At 39.0% G+C, this 23221-nt stretch overlaps 1 protein-coding gene across 8 annotated transcripts in view; it reads left to right on the top strand.

The window, feature by feature from the left end:
- Positions 1 to 23221, top strand: part of DLG2 (discs large MAGUK scaffold protein 2) — a gene marked incomplete at both ends in the record, with an annotated part of 1048402 nt that overhangs the window by 994689 nt on the left and 30492 nt on the right. For all 8 annotated transcript variants that reach the window (XM_082337994.1, XM_082337996.1, XM_082337997.1 and 5 more), the window contains one exon: positions 11535 to 11610. In XM_082337994.1, the coding sequence (XP_082194120.1) occupies positions 11535 to 11610 (76 nt within the window). The remainder of the gene's footprint in view (positions 1 to 11534; positions 11611 to 23221) is intronic.

Consider the following 23221-nt stretch of genomic DNA (forward strand, 5'->3'; position numbering starts at 1 on the left):
TCAAAAGGTGACTCAATTATAGTGGCTTAGTAACTTCACAAAAAAAAAGAAGGGAATGGGGAGAGAGCACCATCTACTAAAGAGCTTCAGCAGAAAAATGAATAACCAGAACCCAAGCCTGGGAATTAGCTTTGAATTTGAAGTAGAGCACATGTTTTAATGTCAGGGTGATTAGCCATTGCATCAAACTGCTGAGGGATGTAATGAATGTCTTGACATTTTCAAATCAAGACTGTATGTCTTTCTTTTGAGAGAGTAATAGGATTAAACTTCTCAGCCTGTATGATGTAAAAAATGACGTTAAATTATATAATGGTCCTCTTTGGCTTCAAAATCTGTTAATTTAATCTCTGCTTGCCTGGAAACTGATGGATAATCAATATCACAGTAAATTTTTCATATCATATAAATGAAATCCACTCTCTAAGCTAAATCTGAATCTTTGTTTAGCTGTGATGGATCCATGCTGACTGACAGAGGGAGAAGAGACATCTGAATCTCTCTCATTGTTTGTATTGTTTACTCCGTCTAGGTGATTTTGTAAAATTGGCCACGAGTCCCTGATAGTATCAGAACTAGCACACAAATCAGTATTATTTTCTGTATTTTCTGCCTCTGTTGATAGTTGCTATAGAAAGGTCAAGAACTGAAAGGGTAGGAGGAAAATGAAATCTGTCAAGCCACATTTCTCTTTTGCAGCAATGCACCCATACCGCATATAAACTTTCTATTCCTAGCTATTTCAGCTTTAGCATTAATATAAAAATGATCATGCCCATTTTTATAGTGGGGAAATGGGACGTCTGATGTGCTGTAGAGCACCTGCTGCAGTTTCAAGAGAGTTGGCCCAGGTGCTAATAGAGCTCATGGTACTCCTTGTTCTAAATCACGTAAAAGTAAACTGAAAGGCCATCAAATACCTTGTTGACATGAGCCCTGCAAGGACCTTATTTTCTCTAATCTTGACTATGTTTGAATAGCAACCACACCAGGATTTTCAGCAAAAAGCAATTTCGGAGTTGTATAACAGATAGAAATAAAAACAACATTATTATTTTTAAGATGGGAAAAATGTGCCCATTAAACTCATTTAGTCTCTAGATATTGAAAAAGGAATACTTGCCTACTATTAATTGCTACAGTAAATACTGTTGTAATGACATGATTGGATCACACATGGGAAAAGAGGAAAGTTTATTCTGTTATTACTGAGGGAAGTGCGTGCACAAAGCTCACTCACAGTGTGGTGCATACTATGAAAAGCTGCAAAAAGCTTTCATACATAATAAAACAAGTATAGGGGGGAAAAGGGCAAAGCAAAGCAACTGATTAAGATGTGGAGTTGTATCTTCTGTAAGGTGGAGAGGATGTAAGTGCCTAAAGCTTATTTTCAAGGACAAAAGATAGAGGGTCTCTAGTCAAGGTTAGACACAGGATGCCGCCTACGAAAAAGATGAGGCTTAGGAAACACTGGGAGAAAAGAGAAAAAAAAGAAAAGAGGCAAGATGAAAATAGGTTGGTTGGAGTCTAAAAATAAGAGTCTTGACTTTGAAAAGATGCAGGTATAGTTACCATGCTCTCCACTTGTCATCCTGATTCTTCACTAGTGAATCTGAGAGGTCTGGAAAAATCAATGGCATCTGATTTTCTGTCTGCATTAATGTACATGGTACACCTGAGCTGGGGAGGGAGAAGGTTGCTATTATTTCATAAAAGGTTTCAGTTGTACAAGGTTATTTTTTCCAATGCACTGAAAAGTGAGTATTATTTCCTTTCTGTGGGTTCTGGATGATCCCTCAGAGCCAGTGAGGCTGATGTGCTCTTGCTTAGCATCTTCTGTGGTCATTTACACCACCCAAGCAGAGGATGAGCAATCAATGCATACAGGGCTGAGCTACAGAGAATAAAGCTCATCAGACTTGCTAGAATGCACTAATTCAGAGTTGAATTTCCTCGGCAGATGTGGGTTATTGACTATAAGAGGCTTGATCTCGGAGTAGTCCTGGGATTCATTTGACAAAATGTATGCAACTACGGCATGGAGATCATTTAAGCTGTTTACTCCAGGATGTTCTATCTCTTATAGTTTATATGAGACTATTTCTATAGGCATTGCATCATATGTAATACAGCACATGTAATATCTAGCAGTAAAATATGCCTTGTGATAGAAGAGGAGGAAAAGAGCATCTGTAGCTGTTTGTTGGGCTGTGACTTGTCCTGCAAGCTCAGCTTCCTATGATGGTATAGGTTGAAGAGATTTTGTATTTGTCTTGTACTTTTCAATCATCTCCCATTTATTTCTGTTCCTTTTCTTTAGGGTTTGGGCTTTTTTGGGAGATTGGTTTGGTGAGGTTTTGTTTTGGTGGTGTGCTTGGACTCCTTCTTCTGCCTATGTATATATGAAGGTATACTATCCTGTGGGACTGTAACATTTTTTGCATTTTGGGTCAGGGAGAGGCTATACAGATCCAGGGATTATTAGTGCCAAGGTGAGTCTTTTAGTGATCTGCTTTACTACCTGATCTCCTGTCCAGCAACAGCTAACATACAATTCCTGCATTTTTCATAAGTGAAATCATTATGGAATAGCTCTGAAAGCCAGTGGCCAGTGACCACTTCAATTTTATTTTGGTGTGTGTATATATATACACACAAATACATGTATATATACACACAAAGCCATAACAAGTACATTATATTACTTCTTTAAGGTGCTGTGTAATGATATTTGCTTTCCAAGTATTTAGTTTTGCATTTTTTTACATCTTCTTACAGGAGAGCCCTTCACACAGTGACAATTTAGCATGAGCTAATAAGAGAAATTTTGAATGATAAATCAAGACTCCATTCTCTTTTTCTCCTTTATGATATATGTGATATACCAGAAGAAATCATAATTTATAATTCTAGGGAAGCTGCCACTCATTATTCTCTCCAGGATGTCGGATACGTTACCAGACTTTACCTCTTAGTGAGCCAATGAGTTTGAAAGCTATTTGTCATTAGATTTCAGTGCTGCTGCCAACGTGTGGACTTGTTGCCTTGTTGAAGTCAGGCTTTAAGAGGGAGTTTTGGAGGGCAGCACTGCAGCTAGAGGAGGGTTACTGAAAGAGGCAGCACAAAGAAATGTGTTTCTCCATTGATTTGTGCAAGGACCAAATCTCGAACTGGTGAGCCAGTGACCTCTGTGGGGATTAAGGAAGACTAAATGGTCAGTATCCTGCAGTGCTAAAATATCATTGAAACCCTTTCTACATCTGAAAACAACATTTTGTCCATTTGCCAGTATGTATTTATCGTCTGATTACAGCTGTTGTTCTCAACCATGGGTCTGAGTAGCCAGCTGGGTAGAACCCAAATATAATGCTATAAAGGTGTTGTGATACTGGATGATATTGACATTGGAAACAGTAGGACTTCAGCATAAGAGGCTGCAAACCACCTCAGTTGCTGTTTACCAGTCACCAAATAGTTGTTATTATATAATATTAATGAATGAATATTGCAGGCCAAATTTCTCTTGGTTCCACAACCACCAAAAAGATTTATCCAAGCTATGTCTAAGGTGAGAGCAGGGAACAGTTATTATGCTGGGCAGGGTCTCCAAGGTGAGGGGACATAACTACCAGCCCTGTACCAATGTCTCAGGCAGCCTGTGGCATTATCTGTGCACTATGTTTACACATGTGAATTGCTCCCCTATCACAAAAAATTACTATTTTATACTAGAATGACCAACAGAATTAGATTTATGCTAGATTTTGGCTACATTTAGATGTATAGATGTGCAGATTTAGATTAGAATTTCTACATATGCTAGATCACAAGAATTTTTATTTGCCTCATTGTCCTTCCTACTGTCTGGATAAAGAAAACAAATTTGGCTTCCTGTAAAGGGCAGTAGCAAGCTGAGCAGCCTGTGTCTAAGATTCCCTCCCCATGGAAACACTCACATTAGTTAAAGCAAATCAACGAAAAGTATGAAACCAATGTGCGTAAGTTAGAGTGTATTAAATTCCTAGACAGATGCTCTAATTCAGTAGTAAAGAGATTTTAATTTGCTGTAGCAAAACCTTCAGTTCTTTTCACTTTTTCTTTGCTGAGTCTCTGCACACAGAAAAGCTCCTCCAGTGCAAGCCCCACACAACAGCAACCTCCCACTTCGTGAATGTTAAGCCTCTGTATCTTCTGTGACATGGGTATATCTGCTTGACTTGGGTCTGTGGGTCTGAAAGTAATTTAGTCTGCGATTTCACACAGATTGCCCCAGAATGGCCAAGGGTAAATTCTCACTACTTTTACTACTGCTTCCACTGTAGCCAACGAGGATTTGGTCCTAAACCACTAAAATATTTACACTAATCTTTCTGTTGTCTTTAAGACATGCAGCCACAAAACCGCTCTCAGACTGGACATCATTCTAAGATATCCATTTTTAGGTAGTTTAAGTACATCTGCCTGAAAAATGTTATGCAACTTGTATCTCTGTTATTACCTGCTGAAGGTGTATGGCGATGGTACCAGCCTGATATTTGTGTTCTCAAATAGACATTCTCCCCACAAATACATGTAACCGTGCTCTCCTTTCAGAGCAAAATGGGGAGAAAAGTACATAAAAACCAATGTTTCACAACCATTTAAGGACAAGGAACAAGAGGGTTTCCCAGCACAGAAGTCCCTTTGGGCAAAAAGCCAACTTAAATTTGTTATTCTGCTCAGCTTGGCAGAAGGGCATGTTTATCCACTCAAGTGAGTTTTATTTTTAATGGTTTCATATAAATTGTCTGCCTTTCTAAACATCCCCTAAGATTTTAATCCTTAGATGATAAAACTTTTTAACATGGCATAATCATGTAAGCTTTGTCTCAAATAAGTTACCTGAATATACTTGCTAATCTAATTGGAAGAAATAAATATGGAATAAAATTGAAATATATGTGTATGCATAAACCTCTTCCTGTTCTCTTGCAGTGATGGGAAACTTTTATGCTGAAGGAAAACAGCCCTTAGCTTTTACACAGAATAAGGTTGTTCTACAATTTTATGAGACTTCATTTCCTAATGGCATTAGGCCCACTCTTTTCATAAAATATTGACCAGGTGCTGAGCTGCTCTCTATAAGCAAGTCACTGAAGGTGGAGAGCTGAACGAGAACACGTTCTCTCCTACTAAAAAATGCATGTTCTGTTGCAAAAATACTGCTTCAGGAATGCTCAAAAATAATTTGGAGAATGGGAATCTATTAGTAAACTCAGACCTCATATAAACAAGGCTGAGCAGCACAGAGGATGGAAGCAATAAAAAACTATGGACTGAGTCCACATATTTGGACTATAAATAGTAATACATATTTTCACTTATCTTTCACTTGATGGGCAGGCAAAACAAATATAATGCGGATGACCTGGAAATAGCAAAGCAAGACAAGAAGAAACATGTTAACGAAGATGTAAAATATAGCAAGGTCTTTCAAGTATCCATTTTATGTTGCATTCTTCTATTTGATAACTCTCCTTACTACAGTTCTCATGCTGCATTTGAAAATAACTCATTCTGCAGAGCGCCTCAGTGCCAAATCTGTGCAAATTAGGCTACTGTAACAATTTTATTTGATTCTCGATACCGGTTTGTAATTTGCATCTGTATTCTACATCTGTGATGATCGCTGTTATTGAAGATTAAAGCATGTCTCACTTGATATTTTACATCTCCACTGTGAAGACTCATTAGTGCTTTTACAAAGGCACTGACAAAATTCCCAGTGCTCCATTAACCCCCAACAATGGAGGATCACAGTTCATGTCTGGTTGAGTTATGCTTGATTTCTTCTTGTTTGCAGTGCACACAAAGACCTGAAAGTCTCATTTTGAAAAATCCCAGAGGCCCATTTTCAATAGCAACCTGTGCCCAGAAACGCAAAGGGAGATAGACATTGCAGAGCAGTGGGTGCTGCATCCTGGTAGTAAGTTCCTCAGAAGAGTCAGAAAGGAACAGCATCCCAAAGAACTGAGGTCTTGAACTTGCTAGTGAGGAAACACTGAAAGCTGAGGTGTATTTTCAATGTACCTCTCCACTCGTTTAGCTATACATGGGAAGAGAAGAATGAAACGTGATCATTTTTTAAAAAAGGGCTGTTAGGTGTCAACTACCAAGAAAGGTTTCAAGAGAAAATCAGTATACAGGATATACTCCAACTGTCCAAGATCTCAGATGGTCTTAGACCATTTCCCTGTACACAGCAGTATTTCTGCAGGGACCTACACTTGGAGAGTGGGTGGAAAGCTGGAGGTGAAATCCCCATCAATTGTGCTAGGTGATGCCGTCTCCACGTGGGGCTCAGAGCATTTCAGCTCCCAAGTCACGTTTGAATTCTGGATGTAGGTGTTTGGACATTTCTTGAAATCTCATTGAGTTGCAGTGACCACCAGGCACTTTTGAAAATAGGACTTGAGCCATGAAGTAGTTTTGGAAATCATATCTGTGCTTTCCTCCATCCCTTAGGCATAGTTCTGTCAAGAAGATACGTAATTAGAAAGGGGCATGGGAGCAATGTTTGTATCAGGCAAGTCAGGGCTGCAAATTTGGGCCTCTGCAAATTTGGCAGATGGCAATCCTCTCCCTTCACTTTATTTTTTGCACAAACCCCCATAATCCTGCTTTGTGCAGCAGCAGTGAATGAAAAATGGATACAGTTTGAAATGAAACATTTCTTCCTTTAAAAGCAATTTCCTCAGCTGATTAAGCAAAATGTTGTCCAAGGGATAGTAGGTTTTCTGTCGGCTAAAGCAATGTAAAGCATTTACACTCATGTGCTATTTAGGCATTCAAATGTCAGCTGCTGCAAAAGGCTTTTTGTGCCTAAACTCCCTTTGTCTTGGGGTAAAAGGGGGTCAAGTTTATTTTTCTTTAAATGTAGCAATTACAAAACTGAAGATTCCAAAAAGTACTAAAAGTGCTTGAATTAGTGTTCCTTTTAAAAATTAATTAACATGTATTTTCTAAGAGCTGGATCAATGATGCTCAAAGCACTGATATTCCATACTTTTTGTCTCCCTCATTTTAGTTACCTTTTTAGCTCTGTCTATGGCAAAAGCGTCCCGGTAGCTCAGATGAGAAATTATGGGAATATCTTAGTTCACTGCAGTCCTGCACTCTGACCACTTCAACAAAGGCTAAACCTTTGGAGAACCAAGTTAATGCTAACAGAGCTCTCCAGAGCATGTAAAAACCAAAGCTTTTCAGACATTCAGATATTGGGTTGATTCCTTCAGGAAAAAGAGAGGTATATTCCTGATACCAGAGCAACCCACTGCCACATTTCAAGTCCCAGACCCAAGACATGAAGGCAGTAGAGCACCTGAGCTGAAGTGCTTTAAGAGTATATTATAAACTGGGCAAAACCATTTATTTTATCCTAGCCTTTCTCTGACAGCTAACTCATTGACACTTTGGGCAGCAACAGTAATGTAATCACCCTGAGACACATAAAATTTCAGCTTGGAAGTTTACAGTTCAGCTAAATTATAAGTAACTGAGAACAGTTTTACTGTGGAAGGTGTCAGGAAAATTGTAACGGGAGGCAACACTGTGTACAGTACTTAATACAGTACCAGATTATGAAATGTTTGTAATATTCAGCAGGCATGCTGAGCATGTATGAACATTGTTGGTATGTTTGCCTGGAGGATTAATGGCGCTTAATGACATTATTTATATACTTCTCAAAGCAATGCAGAATGTTTCTGCAGCTTCTCATCTGTCTGCTATGCCTGTAGAAAGCAGCGATGCCTCCATGGCTGCTAATGCGATTAGACGATGAATTTCATAAATAAGATCCACTCTTCAGGGTTAATTTCCGAATTTCTTTACGCAGTGAATAAGAAATGAAGTTAAAAGCAGAACTTTTAGGAAGTTAGACAGGACTGGAATGAGTTTAAATGTTAACACAGATTAATAAGTGGAATACTGTGTTCATTTGAGCTAATTATTTTCTCAGAAGGCATCCATCCTATTTAGGCAATTACACAGCCTCAAGTCTTCATTTCTTACCGGTACTATCAAGGGACTTCATCTGCTAGCTTAAGTTGAAGACTGTTCATGTGTTTTTAATAACATAGATTTAATTTGAAAGCTGCATTTGAGCTGTTTCCATGTGAATATTCCACACTTACAGAGAAATGCATTTATTCTAAATTTAAACTGTAACTATAGTAACCAGCATTCACTGTGTTTCAGTAGGAAATACATAAGCCCACTCAGACAGAAGGAAACATGTTGTGTTAATTATCATTCTATCAAAAGACTAGGGTTTGTGTTTTTTAAAAAATAATTATCTGAAACTAGATATTCTTACCATCCAGACTTAGAAACCAAGAGATTTGCAGGAATGTATTCTAATGTCATTTGTGGGAAACTGTGAAAGTTAGAAAAAGGGTCATATCTGGACCAATTTGGAGGATATAATAAACCTCATTTTTTTCCCAGCTATTTATTGTCTAATAAAAATACAATATTGAGCTCTTATAAGCTAGCTTTGCAGGATTCTCCTTAGATTTCCTAGAGCAATTCCTAATCTTAGACAAATAGAGTTACTGTTTCAATTATAGGTAGATGATCAGATTTTTTTGCTTGGGCCAGTAGATGACAGATTCTGTAGATGATTTTGCAAAGGTAGTAAATGTCACTTTTACAGTAATGACCATATTAGTCAAGGTGAGTAAGGACATGAATAGCTTCTTCCTTTCTTTAAATTCCTCTCTCTGCACCTGTTTTCTTAGGGGTTGATTTTGTTTAGGGGAGAGCTCACTCCTTCTTAGATTTTTTTTTTTTAATTCCTAGCATTATTATTTAAGCATACTGTGTTAAAAGTTTAAATATACAAGATATGTAAATCTTGTAGTAATGGTGAACTTCGCAAATATACTAAGGCTATATAGTTTTCCCACAGGTAAAATATTTACTGCATATATTTCAGTATGCTAATGGATTTTAAGTTTTACCATCAGGTTTTTAAAATAATGCTCATTCATTGAGTAATGGGAATTCAGGTTATTGATCCATAATATTTAGGAACAGAAACACTGAATTATCTAGTGCGATGTCCTTTATAAATGCCTTGTGTGTCTCTTTTTTTCCTCTATACTGCGGACTGTAACTTGCATTTGTTCAGTCTTAACTCTAAGATACGAATGGATTGAGATGCCACACATTCCTCTTCTATATTATTTTGATAACTAAACATATTAAGCATTAAAAAGTGGAACTGTCTGTGTTTTCATCAGAATTAATTTGTCTGGCATCAGCTCGTTGCCAATGATTTTGATATGTGCTTCTCTCTCAAAGAGAATTTTTTAGATCTCAGTATTTTCTCCCTCTGAAGGCATTGCATATACAATATAACAACGCCTCTCTCAAGCTGTGTTTACTGAAGCTATGGATATCAGGACCAAATAACTTGTGAGGCTTTTCATTGGAGCATTTCAACTTTAAATATACGAATACCAGAACCGTACAGACTAAGCCAAGTTTTGGGTCATACCACACCGCAGTTTGGGCCCTAAGGCCCCAGGAGGTGGGCTCACAGGGGCTGCGTGCTCTGGTTTTTCAGCTCAGATCAGGACTGAGCTTTCAAAGCACATGTCCTTTTTGCCCTCCTTTTCAGCACTTTGGTTCATCTCATGTGACAGTCTTGGTGAACGCATACTAGACTAATTTGTATTAAACTGCTCTTGAAGATGAGCTCACCCAAAGCATCCACCTGCTAATGGGTTCATGAGGCCAGATGAGAACCAGCCCAAAGAAAACCCCCTGAAATGTATAGTTTGTGTCCTCTCCTGTTTGGCCACGCTTTTTTGTAATGCAAACCTCCCCATCTTTGTTTTCAGAACTACCCACTCACAATGAGGTCTTCACTGAAATGAGTCAGAAAAACAAATTCTTTTCATTCTATCTGCTTGCAGATGTTTGTGGAGGGTGTGGTTTAAATAAGACCATCTACCCAATTCACAGTGTTTTAGAGGAGCTGAAAATAGCTCTTCTGCCCCTGAGCTCATCTCCTCTGAAATGCTCTTTTTGGCAAAACTGTCTAGTTTTAAGTAATCAAAGCCTCAAGAAAGTTTCTCTGTACTTAAATATTGCAACAAATAGCACACCTCCATCTTTCAGAAGACAAATTTGAAATACATTTGTAAATAAGGTTCTTAAAACAAGAAAAACTTTCCAGTGATAGAATATTCAAAATTACTTCAGTTGAGCTGAGGGCAAGACGCTTAAAAATCTGTGGTATTGTAAAGTCGGTATTGCAGAACCTAAGATTTAAACAGTGATCATGTGCAAAGGGCTCTGCAAAGCTATGGGCAGACCGTCCGCATGTGCATGGTGAGTGTTGGTTTATGGATTTGAGGTATTTGAGAAAACTTAAAATACCTAACAACACATTTGTTAAGGATTGCCCAATAACACATTGGCCCCTGGAAATCTTCTAGGTACCCCCCTCAGACTCAGGTTAGTAAGAAATTCTCTGTTTTTATTTGAGATTCAAGGCAAAGCTTGCTCTGAAGGATGAGAAAGGAGCTTCCCTCCTTCCCCTCTTCCCCAGACAAGCTGCTGGATCATTTCAGTCAGCTGATTAACTCTTTAAAACCATCACGATCTATTCACTTTTATTACGTGGTTACTTTTCTGCCGTGGAGAAGGCAGCAATGAGGGGCACTGCTGGGAGCAATGGGAAACGGGGCAGTGGTGAGGAAAAGGAGAAAGACTCTCCTTTCCAACAACGGCCATTTCTTGCATCTTCTCAACCAGGTGAAACTTCATCCTTTTTACTTTGCATTTGCCAGGAGCTTAGACACCATTCACCACGGCTGTGTGTCACCTGCTGTTTTGTAAGGCATTTCAAGCTAATTTTAAAGTATTTTAAGGTATTTTTTAAGCAGTTCATGACTCTGAAACCATGGCTTTTTTTAAAAAAAATAGATTCAGAAATAGCGGGATTTGTTTTACCTTATTTGGATGATCTAAAAGTTCATCATTTATGTAAGCTAGGGAATCAACGTTCCCTCTATAGGAAGACAAAAATGTGCCTGCACAGAGAGAAATTTATTCCGTCATAAAGTGCACACCTGAAAGCACCAAGGTGAACAGCTTATTCTCTCTCTGTCCTTGTTTCATTCCTCTGACCACAGAGGAACTCTAAATGTTCCCTGATTTTTGGACAGCTTAAATTAGAGAGGGTAAATCTGTCTTTAACATGCTTTTACCGCACTCCCATGGGTGTTGGGAGGGAGTGCTGTTCTGCTGGTGTAGGACAGCCAAGGCTCCTCGAATCCAGTCCCCTGTTTGCCTGAAAACTGCTGCTTGGCTGCGGAAGCGACCTGATGCCTCTCTCTTTCCAATTTATGAAATTTGCTTTAAATGCTCACTTTATGCATAGTAAGCCACCAATGGTCTTGGGAGATCAGATATCAAACGTATCATACAAAACGCCGCTATAATCAACATGTGTTTCTTTATTTGTGTTTTCTTTTCCCCAGAGTTGAAAGAAAGGAGCGTGCACGTTTGAAGACAGTGAAATTCAACGCGAAACCTGGTGTAATTGATGCAAAAGGGGTACGTAAATAATGAAACCTTTTGAAATTGCACTTTGTAATTGTTTTATGAGTTTCAGAGTTGAGAAAATTTTAGCGACATAAGGAGTATTTAGATTGTTGCAACCAAGACCTGGAGTATAGTGAAATATAGACAGGAGCATAGTATGATATAATCTTCTAAATAATTAAACATTCTTTTTATAATAATACTGACTGACAGTGCATCCTAATTGGAAGATACTAAGAAAATAAAGAGCATTCTGTGATAGCTGTGAATGTAGCTAAATGATGGATAGAGAAGAAAAGATGTTAAAAACCAATGTAGAGGGATAATTGTTTAATGAAATAGGGCAAGAAGTGTAAGTTCCCCGGCTTCAAAAGCTGCTAAATCTCAAACAAAAAGTTGGAAGTTAAAGAGTCCCAGATGCAAAATTTAGGTTTCAGATGTTCTGCTTTGGCAGTTGTGACAGACATTGAACACAGGTGTGTTTCACAGCAGGCACGACAGGCCGGCCAACACAAAACACGCACGTTCCCTTCCACCAGCACTATCTGGACAGAACAGCCTTCCTGCTGTTACCGCTCTGCAGCATCGCTTTATTGTGCCCAACAGGCAACAGTTTTCACTAGCCTGATGTCTAATATTGTGTACGTTGCCGTCTGGCTGGCAAGAGTTATGCATGAGAAATGCCCACAGTCCTGGCTGTTGAGGTATATTTTTCTGCTGAAGTGTAGCTTGCATTTGTAGCAGTAGTAAATACTTGACATTACATTTGCAGGGATTTATTTTTGAAAACAGTCCAGTTGGCATACATGGGATTCACAACTGAGGGCTTCTGTGAGCAAACCAAGAGACAGAGCTTCAGAAACCATCAGCAAAAAGTCCTGCTTGGCTGCAGAAAACACAGGGCAGGGCCAAAACTGGGTGATGAGAGGACATAGTCGTAGGTAGGTGCTAGGAAGGGACAAAACCAAGTGGTTCAGCAGGACCCTTCCTCATTCGTAATCTCTTCTTGCTTCATTTCTCTCTGTAATGGGAATACTACTACTTCCTTTATCCCACTTTATTCTGTCCTTTCACTTAAACTGTAACAGATTAGCAGGGTAAGAAGTTCTTCTTGCCATGAACATGCAGTTCCTAGTGCAGTGGGTCCCAGGCCTCTACATGTCAGCAAAATAATATTTCAAACTTGCAAATACTACCCTGTTACTGCTCTACAGAACAGTTCCAGAGTTCAATGCAAATGCAGAATAATTGCACTGACTGAAACCAGTTTTCCAGATTTATAAGGTACATGGAATCAGAGGTCAGCCTCTGCATATTATTTGCACATGCACATAACTTGATATAAAATATATATAAACTTCATTGTGAAAGGACTTATTCATCTCATTGCATTTCTTCGGGAGTCAGAACTCCAATTTTTAGTTTGAAATGACCCCTCTCTGCAACCCTGTAAATTAATGTTGCCATTTATTTTGGGAGATAATAAGCTTTATATTGCCAATGACACTTGTTAAATGTCTATTTCCTGTATATAAGCAAAGCCTCAGGGGAATAATTCATTCATATAACTAATGGTCCTTATTCAAGTGAGTCTGTCAAGAATTTAATTACCTCTTGATTCCCTGAATTGTTTTTCCATTTTTGTCATCAGTGTAACATTAATCTTCCAGCCACTCACATCAATGTTTGTTGCAGTGTTTAGGAAATTGCTCCAGACCACAACCGTTGCACCCATTTGGGAGCACACTTTGTATTGTTAGTATTTGCTAAAATTTGCTTTTGTCTATTAAAAAAAAAATCCCACAATTTCAGGGCTTGTGTTTGAAAGAGCATAGAGGGGAAAAGTGTTCACTGTTAAATTAAACATCAGCATGTAAAATGAGGTGTTTGAGTACTCGTATATGTATGTGCTTTTTACAGATCAGCATTTCCAGTTAGTCTTTCAGTGTTCAAAAAGTGGTGTAAGCTGTCTAACAGCACATGCTTTACTTTTTTATCTGGAAGAGATTCAGTCCAGATAAACAGGGCTGCATTAAGCCCTGGAGAACACTTCTGTTTGGAAATCAAGCTGAAATTCAAGATAAAAATCAGGCTTCTGTGTATCTGTTGCACCTTTTTGCTCATACATTCATGACCATGTGGGCAAGTGGTACTATCTGAATTTACTCTAAAGATGAAATTGGGAGAATAACATTTCATGTGATATTTCTAAATTTGGCCAGGAGATGTGCATGGAAGCATTTTTTAACAAAATTTAACTGAATACAGAGAACGCTTGGGGTTTTTTGCACAGGTAAAAGGTTTATCCTGTTATGATTTTACTTGAAGCACCTTGCTGGCCCTGATTCCTTTCTTCCCCTATAGAAGCAATGTTTAAGACCTAATAAGCTATAGTAAATGTTTTATGAGATAGTGCCATAACTTCTTTGAGATAACTTCTTTCTATGATTTTAAAATATGAACTGTCTTTTTAAAAGTTTGAAAAATACTATGTATTTTCATCTGTTTATGCCTCATTTTTAATCCCAAACCCAGAGATAAGATACAAAGAAAGTACTGCAGATGGTGTGACATTTGCAGCTGATCAGCTTCTTGTCTCTCACTAAAAAGAACACTCAGCAATACAGCTGACAAACCTGTTAGCAGGGATAGCTAAAGGATAATCTTCTCAAAGGCCCAAAAGTTCCTCTTTTTCAAGCCAAACTTGGGTGCGTTACCTCATCTAGAAAATGAGTTCAGCATTTTTTAAAAATGTGATTTAGAATATTTATATCACTTTTAACTCATTTCATTGGACTCCTCCAGTCCATGGCTTGTGAAATTAAAGTCTACAAAATCAGGATGGATATGAAAACAGGGCATGTGAATCACAATTAGGGAGCTCCAGTGAAATCTTCTGGTCTCAAGTTTAAATCAGGCAATGGATAGTTCCTTTCCATACAATGCATCATTAAATTCTGATGCTCATTATTACAGGATATTGTATAAAAAATAAATAAGTTAAAAAGGAATTAGGTAAGCTAGCAAGCAATGGAACCAATGAAAACTTTTAACACTTTTGTCATGTAACTCAGGACATAGGAATTGTTGATTTTAAGAAGCAGAGGGGTTATAAAAGAGGAAGGATCCTATTTCTTCTATTTTTTCTTTTAAACATCTGTTATTGGACAACTTCAGAAAAAGCTACTGGGCTAACTGGATCTCTGGTTTAACCCAATAGGACTACTTTTCTTTCATGTTCTGTTTGTTTTGACCAAAAGAAACTTATTTGCTCAGGTTCAGAGACATCATCAGAATCCTAGGTCCTATTAACATTTTTAAAGATATCAAACCAATTAGAGATGCTAACACCTGTGTAATAAGGAAAAGAATACAAATACCGGTAGAAACAGCTTCATTTCACTAACCAAAGACTGTGCTTCAGTTGCGTTGACCAAGTCCAGTCTCTAGCTTCATTCATATAATTGTAGTAATGATCTTCACCAGCTTTTTGCATCCTTACTGAAGGTGGCTGGAGTATCAAAGCAACCAGTCCACCCCTCTGGTTCCCTAGGGCTGCTCTGTGCTACTGCAGCAAAGGGCAGGGTTTCCAGGACACTGGCTACCTTAAAGTTTCAGACATAAAAAAGATAAATGAAGATAAGATAACACGGTTATGATTTCCTAAGCATTTGCTGTCTCAGTCTATGGGGCCCACTGGTCTATGGATAACCAATGGAAAACAGAGCAGCCCAAAGGTTTATGTCTGATATTTATGCTGGAGGAAGCTGCAGGAGTTATGTGAGCACAAACTTAAAAAGTGTGTTTTGTGCTATGTTGAACTCAAGATCATATCCCAAGTATTTTCTGATGCTCACCGTTGTGCCAAAAGGAGCAGAACATGCTATTAGCTGTGAGCAGGGTTATATATCTGCCAAAGCAGCATACTGAACTCTTGATAGTTCCCCGTACCATAGGCTGAACAAGAATAGCCTTTCCTTTTCTAATCCTAAAACCCACAGTCGTTGAGGGCTTTTCAGATTTTTACCGATCAAAAAATGTCAAACAATGATGGAAATATTACAGAGGCAAAAGAGACGAGCCAGGAATCTGCTTTTTTCTCAACTGTTGTAATTACAACCAGTCTTTCAGGAGACAAAAATAGCACCTCTTTTGCTTTTCTCCCTGTCAGATCATATACTCTTTCCTGACTGTCTCTTGAAAATATTTTTGTAGTGGAAACTGTAGCTCTTGGAAAGACCTTTATCAACATCTCACCTTTTTTCTAATATTCATGGATGTTGCCTTTTCCCAGAGAAATGTTGCACTATCTTGATGCATAATGTTTAGGTAAAACTTAATGTTATACAGAGAACTGTTTTTTTTATACCATATGCCTTTTCATTTCATGTCTTATTTGGCCAGTGACTCCAGAACATTGGCTTATGGACAAATACCCAATTTCAATTCCCAGTGGAATAAATGTCATGCCTCTCACAATCTCCCATTTTTTAATGCATGTGTCAGGGTGCATGGTGGGGTGTTCAGTCCATGATTAGTGGACCAGTGAGGCTGCTCAGTGGGATGCCGAATGGGGACGAGGTGCCTGCCCAGAAAATCCAAAATCTCTCCCGGCAGCTCCGCTGCGTATCAGCAGTGCAGGTCCTGGGCTGTGACCCACACCATATTGCTCCATCACTATCCATTAGTCTTTTTTCTATTCAGTTATCTCGTCATCCACAGTTCTCTTCATATTCCAGTCAGATCACCTACATTGCACTCAACCTGCCCCTTCAAATGCCTCGGAATGTATTTATTATGACAGTCAGAAGCTTGATAGCATTTAATAATATTTCTTATGAGCAGATTCTGTTTACGGATCCCACAGCCCTGCCTGCAATGTCTTGCTTTATTGTCATTTTAGCAACACTGCACTGAGGCATGAAAGGAAAAAGCTAAAACTGACTGAGATAGCAAACTCAATATTGTGGTGTAAATAAAACCCTCTGCATACTCAATGCACCTCTCCTCCAAATGTCAAAATTCAATGACTGTCAGGACTTCATACGCAGCACACATTTTGACAGCTTATTAAGTATTTGGGGAAAAAAAACCCAACCCACCTATTTCCAAACAATTTATGCTCTAGAAAATCATGGTATTTTTCAGCACAAGTCATCAAATCAGAGAAAAACTGGTCTGTAAGGAACCTCAGCTGGTCACCGAGTCCACCTCCTGCACTGAGGCTATCATCTGTACCTGCCTCCTGTCTGGCAGATTTGTCTAATCTCTACTTAAAGACCTGCCATGACAGAAATTTCATATTCTTCCCAAACAGTCCACTCCAGTCCTTCACTCTCTTCATCATTAGAAATGGCTAAACTGCTGCAGTTTAAGCCTGTTTTTATTTCTTCCTCTATCAATTCATATGAAGACTGGATTATTTGTCTTCATCTTCACCAAGCAGAACCTGCAGTCACAGCTGCCCTGGGCTCAGGTACAGCACCTGTGCTAGTGGTTCACCACGGCACAGCTGGGTGCATCAATGCAGAGAAAAAGGTGATAATCCCAGCTGAATCCCTGCTTCTCAGAAATTAGAAAGTATAAAGATGTATTAGACTATCTAACCTCTCTTTCTGCCAATTGAAGACTGTTTCTAATGTATCAGTGTTTAATTAGGCTTAAGTTTTCTACGTATAAAGTTTCACCACTTTCAGTGCGAAACTGTTCTGTAGTCCATAATCAGAAAATTTTCCACATATTCAGTGTATTTTTACCAACTTTTCTTTGCATTCCTCTTCTAAAAATATTTGACATAATGAATGGATTTCCTAAAGTGATTAGTACTGGGACAATAATAGAAGCAGAAGAAAATCTGCAATCTGAGCATGTTTGAAAACCTGCGCCTTCACTGTGGAGCTGGTTGCTGATTTGGAGACCCTGGCAACGCACCCTCACCAGTGGGTTACATTGCACTGACGGAGAAAGAGCAGATCCTCTGACATGTCCCAATAATGGCACTCATTGACCCATCAGTTTTCCTTATAAAGTAATCCACTCAATTGCTGAATCATATTCGTTTTCTGAATTCCCTCCAGTCAGTAGCAAAACGGTAGTGAAAGGAGAGATACTGGACTGAGAATAGCATTTCTGTCCACGTTGGTGCCTATTTGTCCATATGTATGTGTATGAAAAGAGAAAAGGAGGGGCCTCTGCCTTTTTTTTCTCCCTCTAAATTTGGTGATCAGAAAATAGCAACAGATGCCGAGAAACGATAATGGAAGTGTCAAACACCAGAATGTGTGGGATCACAGGTGGAGTGATTTACTAAGAAGAGAGGTTGAACATAAATTAAGCAGCATACACCTACCCGCAAGGATGATATGGAGGAGGGTTAGTGAAGGTGGCTTAGGCACTGACATGCAATTAAACATTCTTTATTCGTGGTTTCAGCCAGATTTATCCCTCCTTACCGATCTAGCCCGACTTTTCTCTGTTCTCCCAGTCTTTCTAATTTCTCGCTCCTATTTAATGGGAACGGCTGCCTGTGGGCTATTCTTCAAAGAAATCAGAGTACTCTTGCTGGAGTAAGTGCTCATCTCAGCTATAAATTTGGCCTCCAACTGGTATTCCGACCGTTGCTTAGAAAAATGATGACTTGTGTAGCTGCAATCTTTGGGAACTAGAGGTACACTGCCTGGGAGCAATGTGCCTGGGAGCAATCTGCCTGTGTGTACCGGCCTGTGTAATCCAGCCCTTTTATGTTTTTTCTAGCCTGCCACTATTGTAGTTTTTAAGGAGCAGCCAGTGAATAATGCAGCTGCAATGTTGTTGTTCTATTTCTACACTTACTGCTATTTTTAAAGACGTTGGGTTAAAGAGGGCAGAGTGAACTGCAGTCAGCTCTGTTGCCCAGGGTAGCAGCTGGAGGACAATAACCTGGATGTGGTGGACTGGGGAGCAGCAGGAGACAGCTGCTCCACCGGGACCCCGGGGCGCCATCAGCTCAACAACGAGGGGTGCAGTCCAGAGCAGTCCCAGGGCACGAACAGCAAGTCTGGTGGCACCAACCAAGGTTGGTCCACAGCCCTGTGGTTCCAAGAAAGTCTGTAGTGATGAGTCAGGGCCAAACAAGCCAGAAAGCCACGTCAGTAAGGTGAGGTGGGATGGGCGAGACGCAAGGCATGGCCCTGGCAAGGACCACGGGCTGTGGGAGTTTATTGAACCTACTTGTACTGCAGACACACGTCCCACTGATGCTATCCCAGATGAGACTGGGAACAACCAGGACTGATTTGCTGTTTATTTTGTTCTGTGACTATCAAAGCACTTTAGTTCGGTCCAAAATTTTCTAGCTTGCCTTTCTTATGACATTTTGAACAGCATTTGCTACCAGTAGGCTGCAAAAGACAATGTTAGGCTTATACTAATGGTTTATACTGCTTAACGTAAGGCTTATACTGCCAATTCTGACTAATTTTGATCATTAGAAGTAAAACGTCAGTCTTAGCTGTGTAATTAAATTTTAGTTTAAAAATCTTTTTCCATTCCTTGGTGCTACTTCCACTTGCAGTATCAATTGAATTGAGTATTCTCTTTTACTTCCATTACATCGTGTTTCTAATGTATCGAAGACAAAGAGCTTCCCATTAAAGGCAGTAAAAGTTGACCTGAGCCCTAGTATGTGGTTTTTGCTAAGGGCTGTTATATTGTTTTAGTCACATTAAAAATAGCAGACGTGAACTAGAGTAAAAAGTTAGAATATGAATTCAGTCCCCCAGCTTAGAGACATCTGAAGTGAAACTTTGATTTAGGCAGGCCCTAAAAAAAAAAAGAGTATTTCACTCTGATCTGATCTGATTCCTAATAACATTTTAACATTCCTAGTAACATTTAGCATCAGAATGGTTCAGAGTGTAGCCTCAGCTGTATAAACAAAATGACTTTTCAATAACACTCCAACAAACACATTGCAATTTGTGCAAAACAAAAACTGTTTATTGTCTCAGTGCCAGACAATTATTGGACACCCACTGATATTAAAAATAATTTGCTTAGAGTGATAATTTCTAGCTAAAATATGCTTCCATTAGGCATCTATTTATAAGCTTCTGGAAAATGCCTAACGAGCACATGCAGAGATGGGTTGTAATGTTCTAGCTTGGCTTTTACCGGTCACAAAAATATTTTACCTGCGCAATTGGAAAGCCTGAAATATGGCTTCCTGCAGAAATATTATTTACACATGATGGTGGGACAATTCTGTAAATGTTGTAAAACATTAGCTGATTTTTTTTAATACGAATTTGCTGTCTCCTAAATTAATATTTCTCCACCTCAAAAATCCCAAAGTGAATAGCTCTTCCTTTCTTCATGGTCAAGAGCACCAGCCTGCCACTGTTGCCTAAAACACGTGATGAATCATGCCCTGACTGTAAAGGGAACCGGGGGTCACTACTGTGCCCCAGGCCCATACAGGATAAATGTTTAAAGCTAGGTGCAGTGGATCCCATTTCTGTGAGCCTTAACTGGGTGCACCTTCTAAAAAACATAGCAGCCATTTCACAACACAGTGCGACAGGGTTATGGCCCTTCAGTGCTTCACAAGGCTAAGGTGTGAGAAGGATTTGCAGTCCTTATCTGCTTTATCCTGATCAGACATGATAATCTGAACTTTAAGAACCACAGGGCCTTATTCAAACTGTGCAGTTTAAATGGCCAATGTAGATATCTCAGCCATTTCTTCTGGACTAATCTTTGCACTAGTAGTTGCAGTGAATAAACTAGGCACTTGCAACAGGTATTCTGAATATACTCTTCCATTACCACTTTGCCAAGTGCAAAATACAAATGCCTGGATAGGTTAGGTTAGGTTAGGTTAGGCTAGGTTAGGCTAGGTTAGGCTAGGTTAGGTTAGGTTAGGTTAGGTTAGGTTAGGTTAGGCACAGCTATCTAGAAATGCATGGGGTAAGCCCTCTGCCTAGCTCAGCTTATAGCTCCTGAGGTGTCAATACGGATGATGCTGTTGCTGTGGAGATAGTGCAGGCTCCTGAACTTTGCTTGTATACATATAGGTGGAAAAATTACAGACAAGAAAACCCCCTTCTACTCAGAACTGAGCTTTTTATAGAGAATCATTCTGCATGTCATTTATTCGCAGGAGTTGTGAATCAGTATTTTACTGTACACTCCCCCGTCTCAGAATGATTGAAATTTGCTTTGCTGTAACAAGAGAACAAGAACATTTTTTTCATGTGTGCAACTTAAAATAAGCTTTGGAAATTATTCATGTCATAAAATTTCTGGTTTTACATCTCCATTACTAATTGACATAAAATCTTTTACAAAACCATTGTTTCTGCAATATTGGAATTTAGTTGTTACTCTTTAGCAGTCATTCAAGAATGCTCCTCTGTGATAAAATGGAAATTAATGACAAGGATAAAAAAGTAATGTGAAATCGTGTTGCACAAATTCCTCACCAACTCATTCTTATAGATCGGTCTTTATAAGAAGTCAAAAAAAGCTGGTCAAGTTATTAAAAGCAAATTACTGAGCAGAGATATTTTCTGCACAAGGACGTTTTATTGGCGCAGGGCATTAGTAGGTCTGAGGATACTCTCCAGAGCTTTGGTGTGAAACTGCCCAGTGCAGGGAGGAGGAATAAATTGCTCTTCTCCATCTGGCTTTGTTGCTGTCTTGCTTCTCATTCTCTCTCTGTTGGATTTAAGTTCTGGAAAAGGCTGCAAGACCTCAGAAATGGGGGCAGCATTGGGTGTCATGGAAGAATCAGATCTCAGCATCGTTCCTGCCATTGCAGCCTGTATCTTGGAGGAGACATCTTCTCCCCATGCCAGAGGAAAAGCTGGGTCTCATTTGTCCAGCTGCCCTCGGTGTTTCCTGCATTTTCACATCCTCCACAGTCCTGTCTTCACGTTTCAAGACAGCTGGAGCTGGTGCCAGGCAGTGGATGCTGGCTGCACATCTGTTTTGACCTGAGCCCATATTATTGGGCTGCTCTGACCGTTCCCCTTGAGCTGAACGCATTTCGCTCAGCGTTTCTGCAAGGTACATTAGAAATACCGCTGTCATCAGCATCTAGTTCACTCATGTGCTGAAGTAATCAAATGAAATTCAGATGATAAAACAGCACATAGCCAGGAAAATTTAACTGTACAGTGTCTCGTTGCTCCAGGATATCTTGAGGCACTCCACAAAGACATATAATAATTTAATAATAATGCCTGTTGGGCCCCGGTCCCAGTTGAAAGTAAAGGAAAACAAGTGAGTATTCAGTTTTAATTTATGCCACAGTAGCAAGGTTGACTCTAGCAGGGAACCGGCATGCCTTAAGGAACCTGGCTTTTTAAAGTGGTGAAACAGTTCTAGAAATTGTGAAAAATACTATCAAGTCAAATTTGAAGCTTTTACTCAGCTGCAGCGAAGAAATATGGTTTCATAGCTTTCTTTTAAAAATCCAGTAGAAGTTTCTCTGTCAAATTAAAAAAAATACTGAAGTAAAAAACCTTTGGTTCTGTTTTCCAGTTAAAAAAGAAGAAAAACCATTTTGCATTTTATTGAGAAGTACAAATTCCAAAGATCTGCAACTTGTAAGCATAATGGAATAGAGTAGCAAATGTGAGAAATAAAGGCTTTGGGGTTGAACTTGGTCCAGATGGTGAAAAATATTTCTGCCTATTGGCAGCTTGTCAGTCAAAGAAAATACTGATGAAGTCATTTCTTCAGTTAATCAGCAATTTACATACATATTTCATAGATTTTCCAGTTTCTTCAGCCTGATAATTGCATGGAGTTTATTTATAAGATAATATTGTTTCTTAGGTGGCCATAATGTTAGGGACTATAGCATCAGTGTCTTCTGTCCCACAACAAGTGTGTGCCATCCCTGCTTCGGTAAGAGAAATGTTTAAGAGAGACACCAACGCAAAGATATGTAGTGTAATGTTAAAATTGGTCACAGATTAAATCTAACACAGTGAAAATTTGCTAGCACAGGTAGAATACCAAAGTTTACAGCTGAGAGTTAATTGTTTTTCTTCTAAGCTGTTCTAGCAGAAATTTATGCTAATTTTAACTTCATGCGTGTGCTATTTTTATAACTTGTTGTCTAATGCCTGGAATTAAATGGTAGGAAATTTGCATGTATGTTTAGATAATGTCATAGTTACTTGGCTTTTCTGCAAAAAAGTGGTTGAAAAGAAAAAATTATAGTATTGGCAACAGATATTGTCAAAGAATTAGAAACAGAACAAAGTTTTCTTCTAGTAAGATTTCACACAAAGCTCCAGAAGAGTGGAGTTAAGTGATAACACTCATCAAGATGATACAATCTCTATATCTCACATCTTTATTTCTGGCTCATTGAAATTCAAGCAGTTCAGTACTTAGTGACTCACAGGCCACGTTTGGGAGGTTATAAGGACACAGGAACTGCCAACCTGGGTCAAAGCCAAAGTCCATCTAATTTGATATCCCCATCTGTGAGACTGGTAGTGCGAGGCACATCACTGGAAGATGTAGGAACTTCACCTCCTACACAAACCTCACACCAGTCCTTTAGAGATTGACTTTTTGTTTTTGTTTCCCCATGCCTTTATTTTTTATAACTTTAGCTGTAGGGCCT

The sequence above is a fragment of the Platalea leucorodia genome (genome assembly GCF_965183815.1).
Source record: "Platalea leucorodia genome assembly, chromosome: 2".
NCBI lineage: Eukaryota > Metazoa > Chordata > Aves > Pelecaniformes > Threskiornithidae > Platalea > Platalea leucorodia.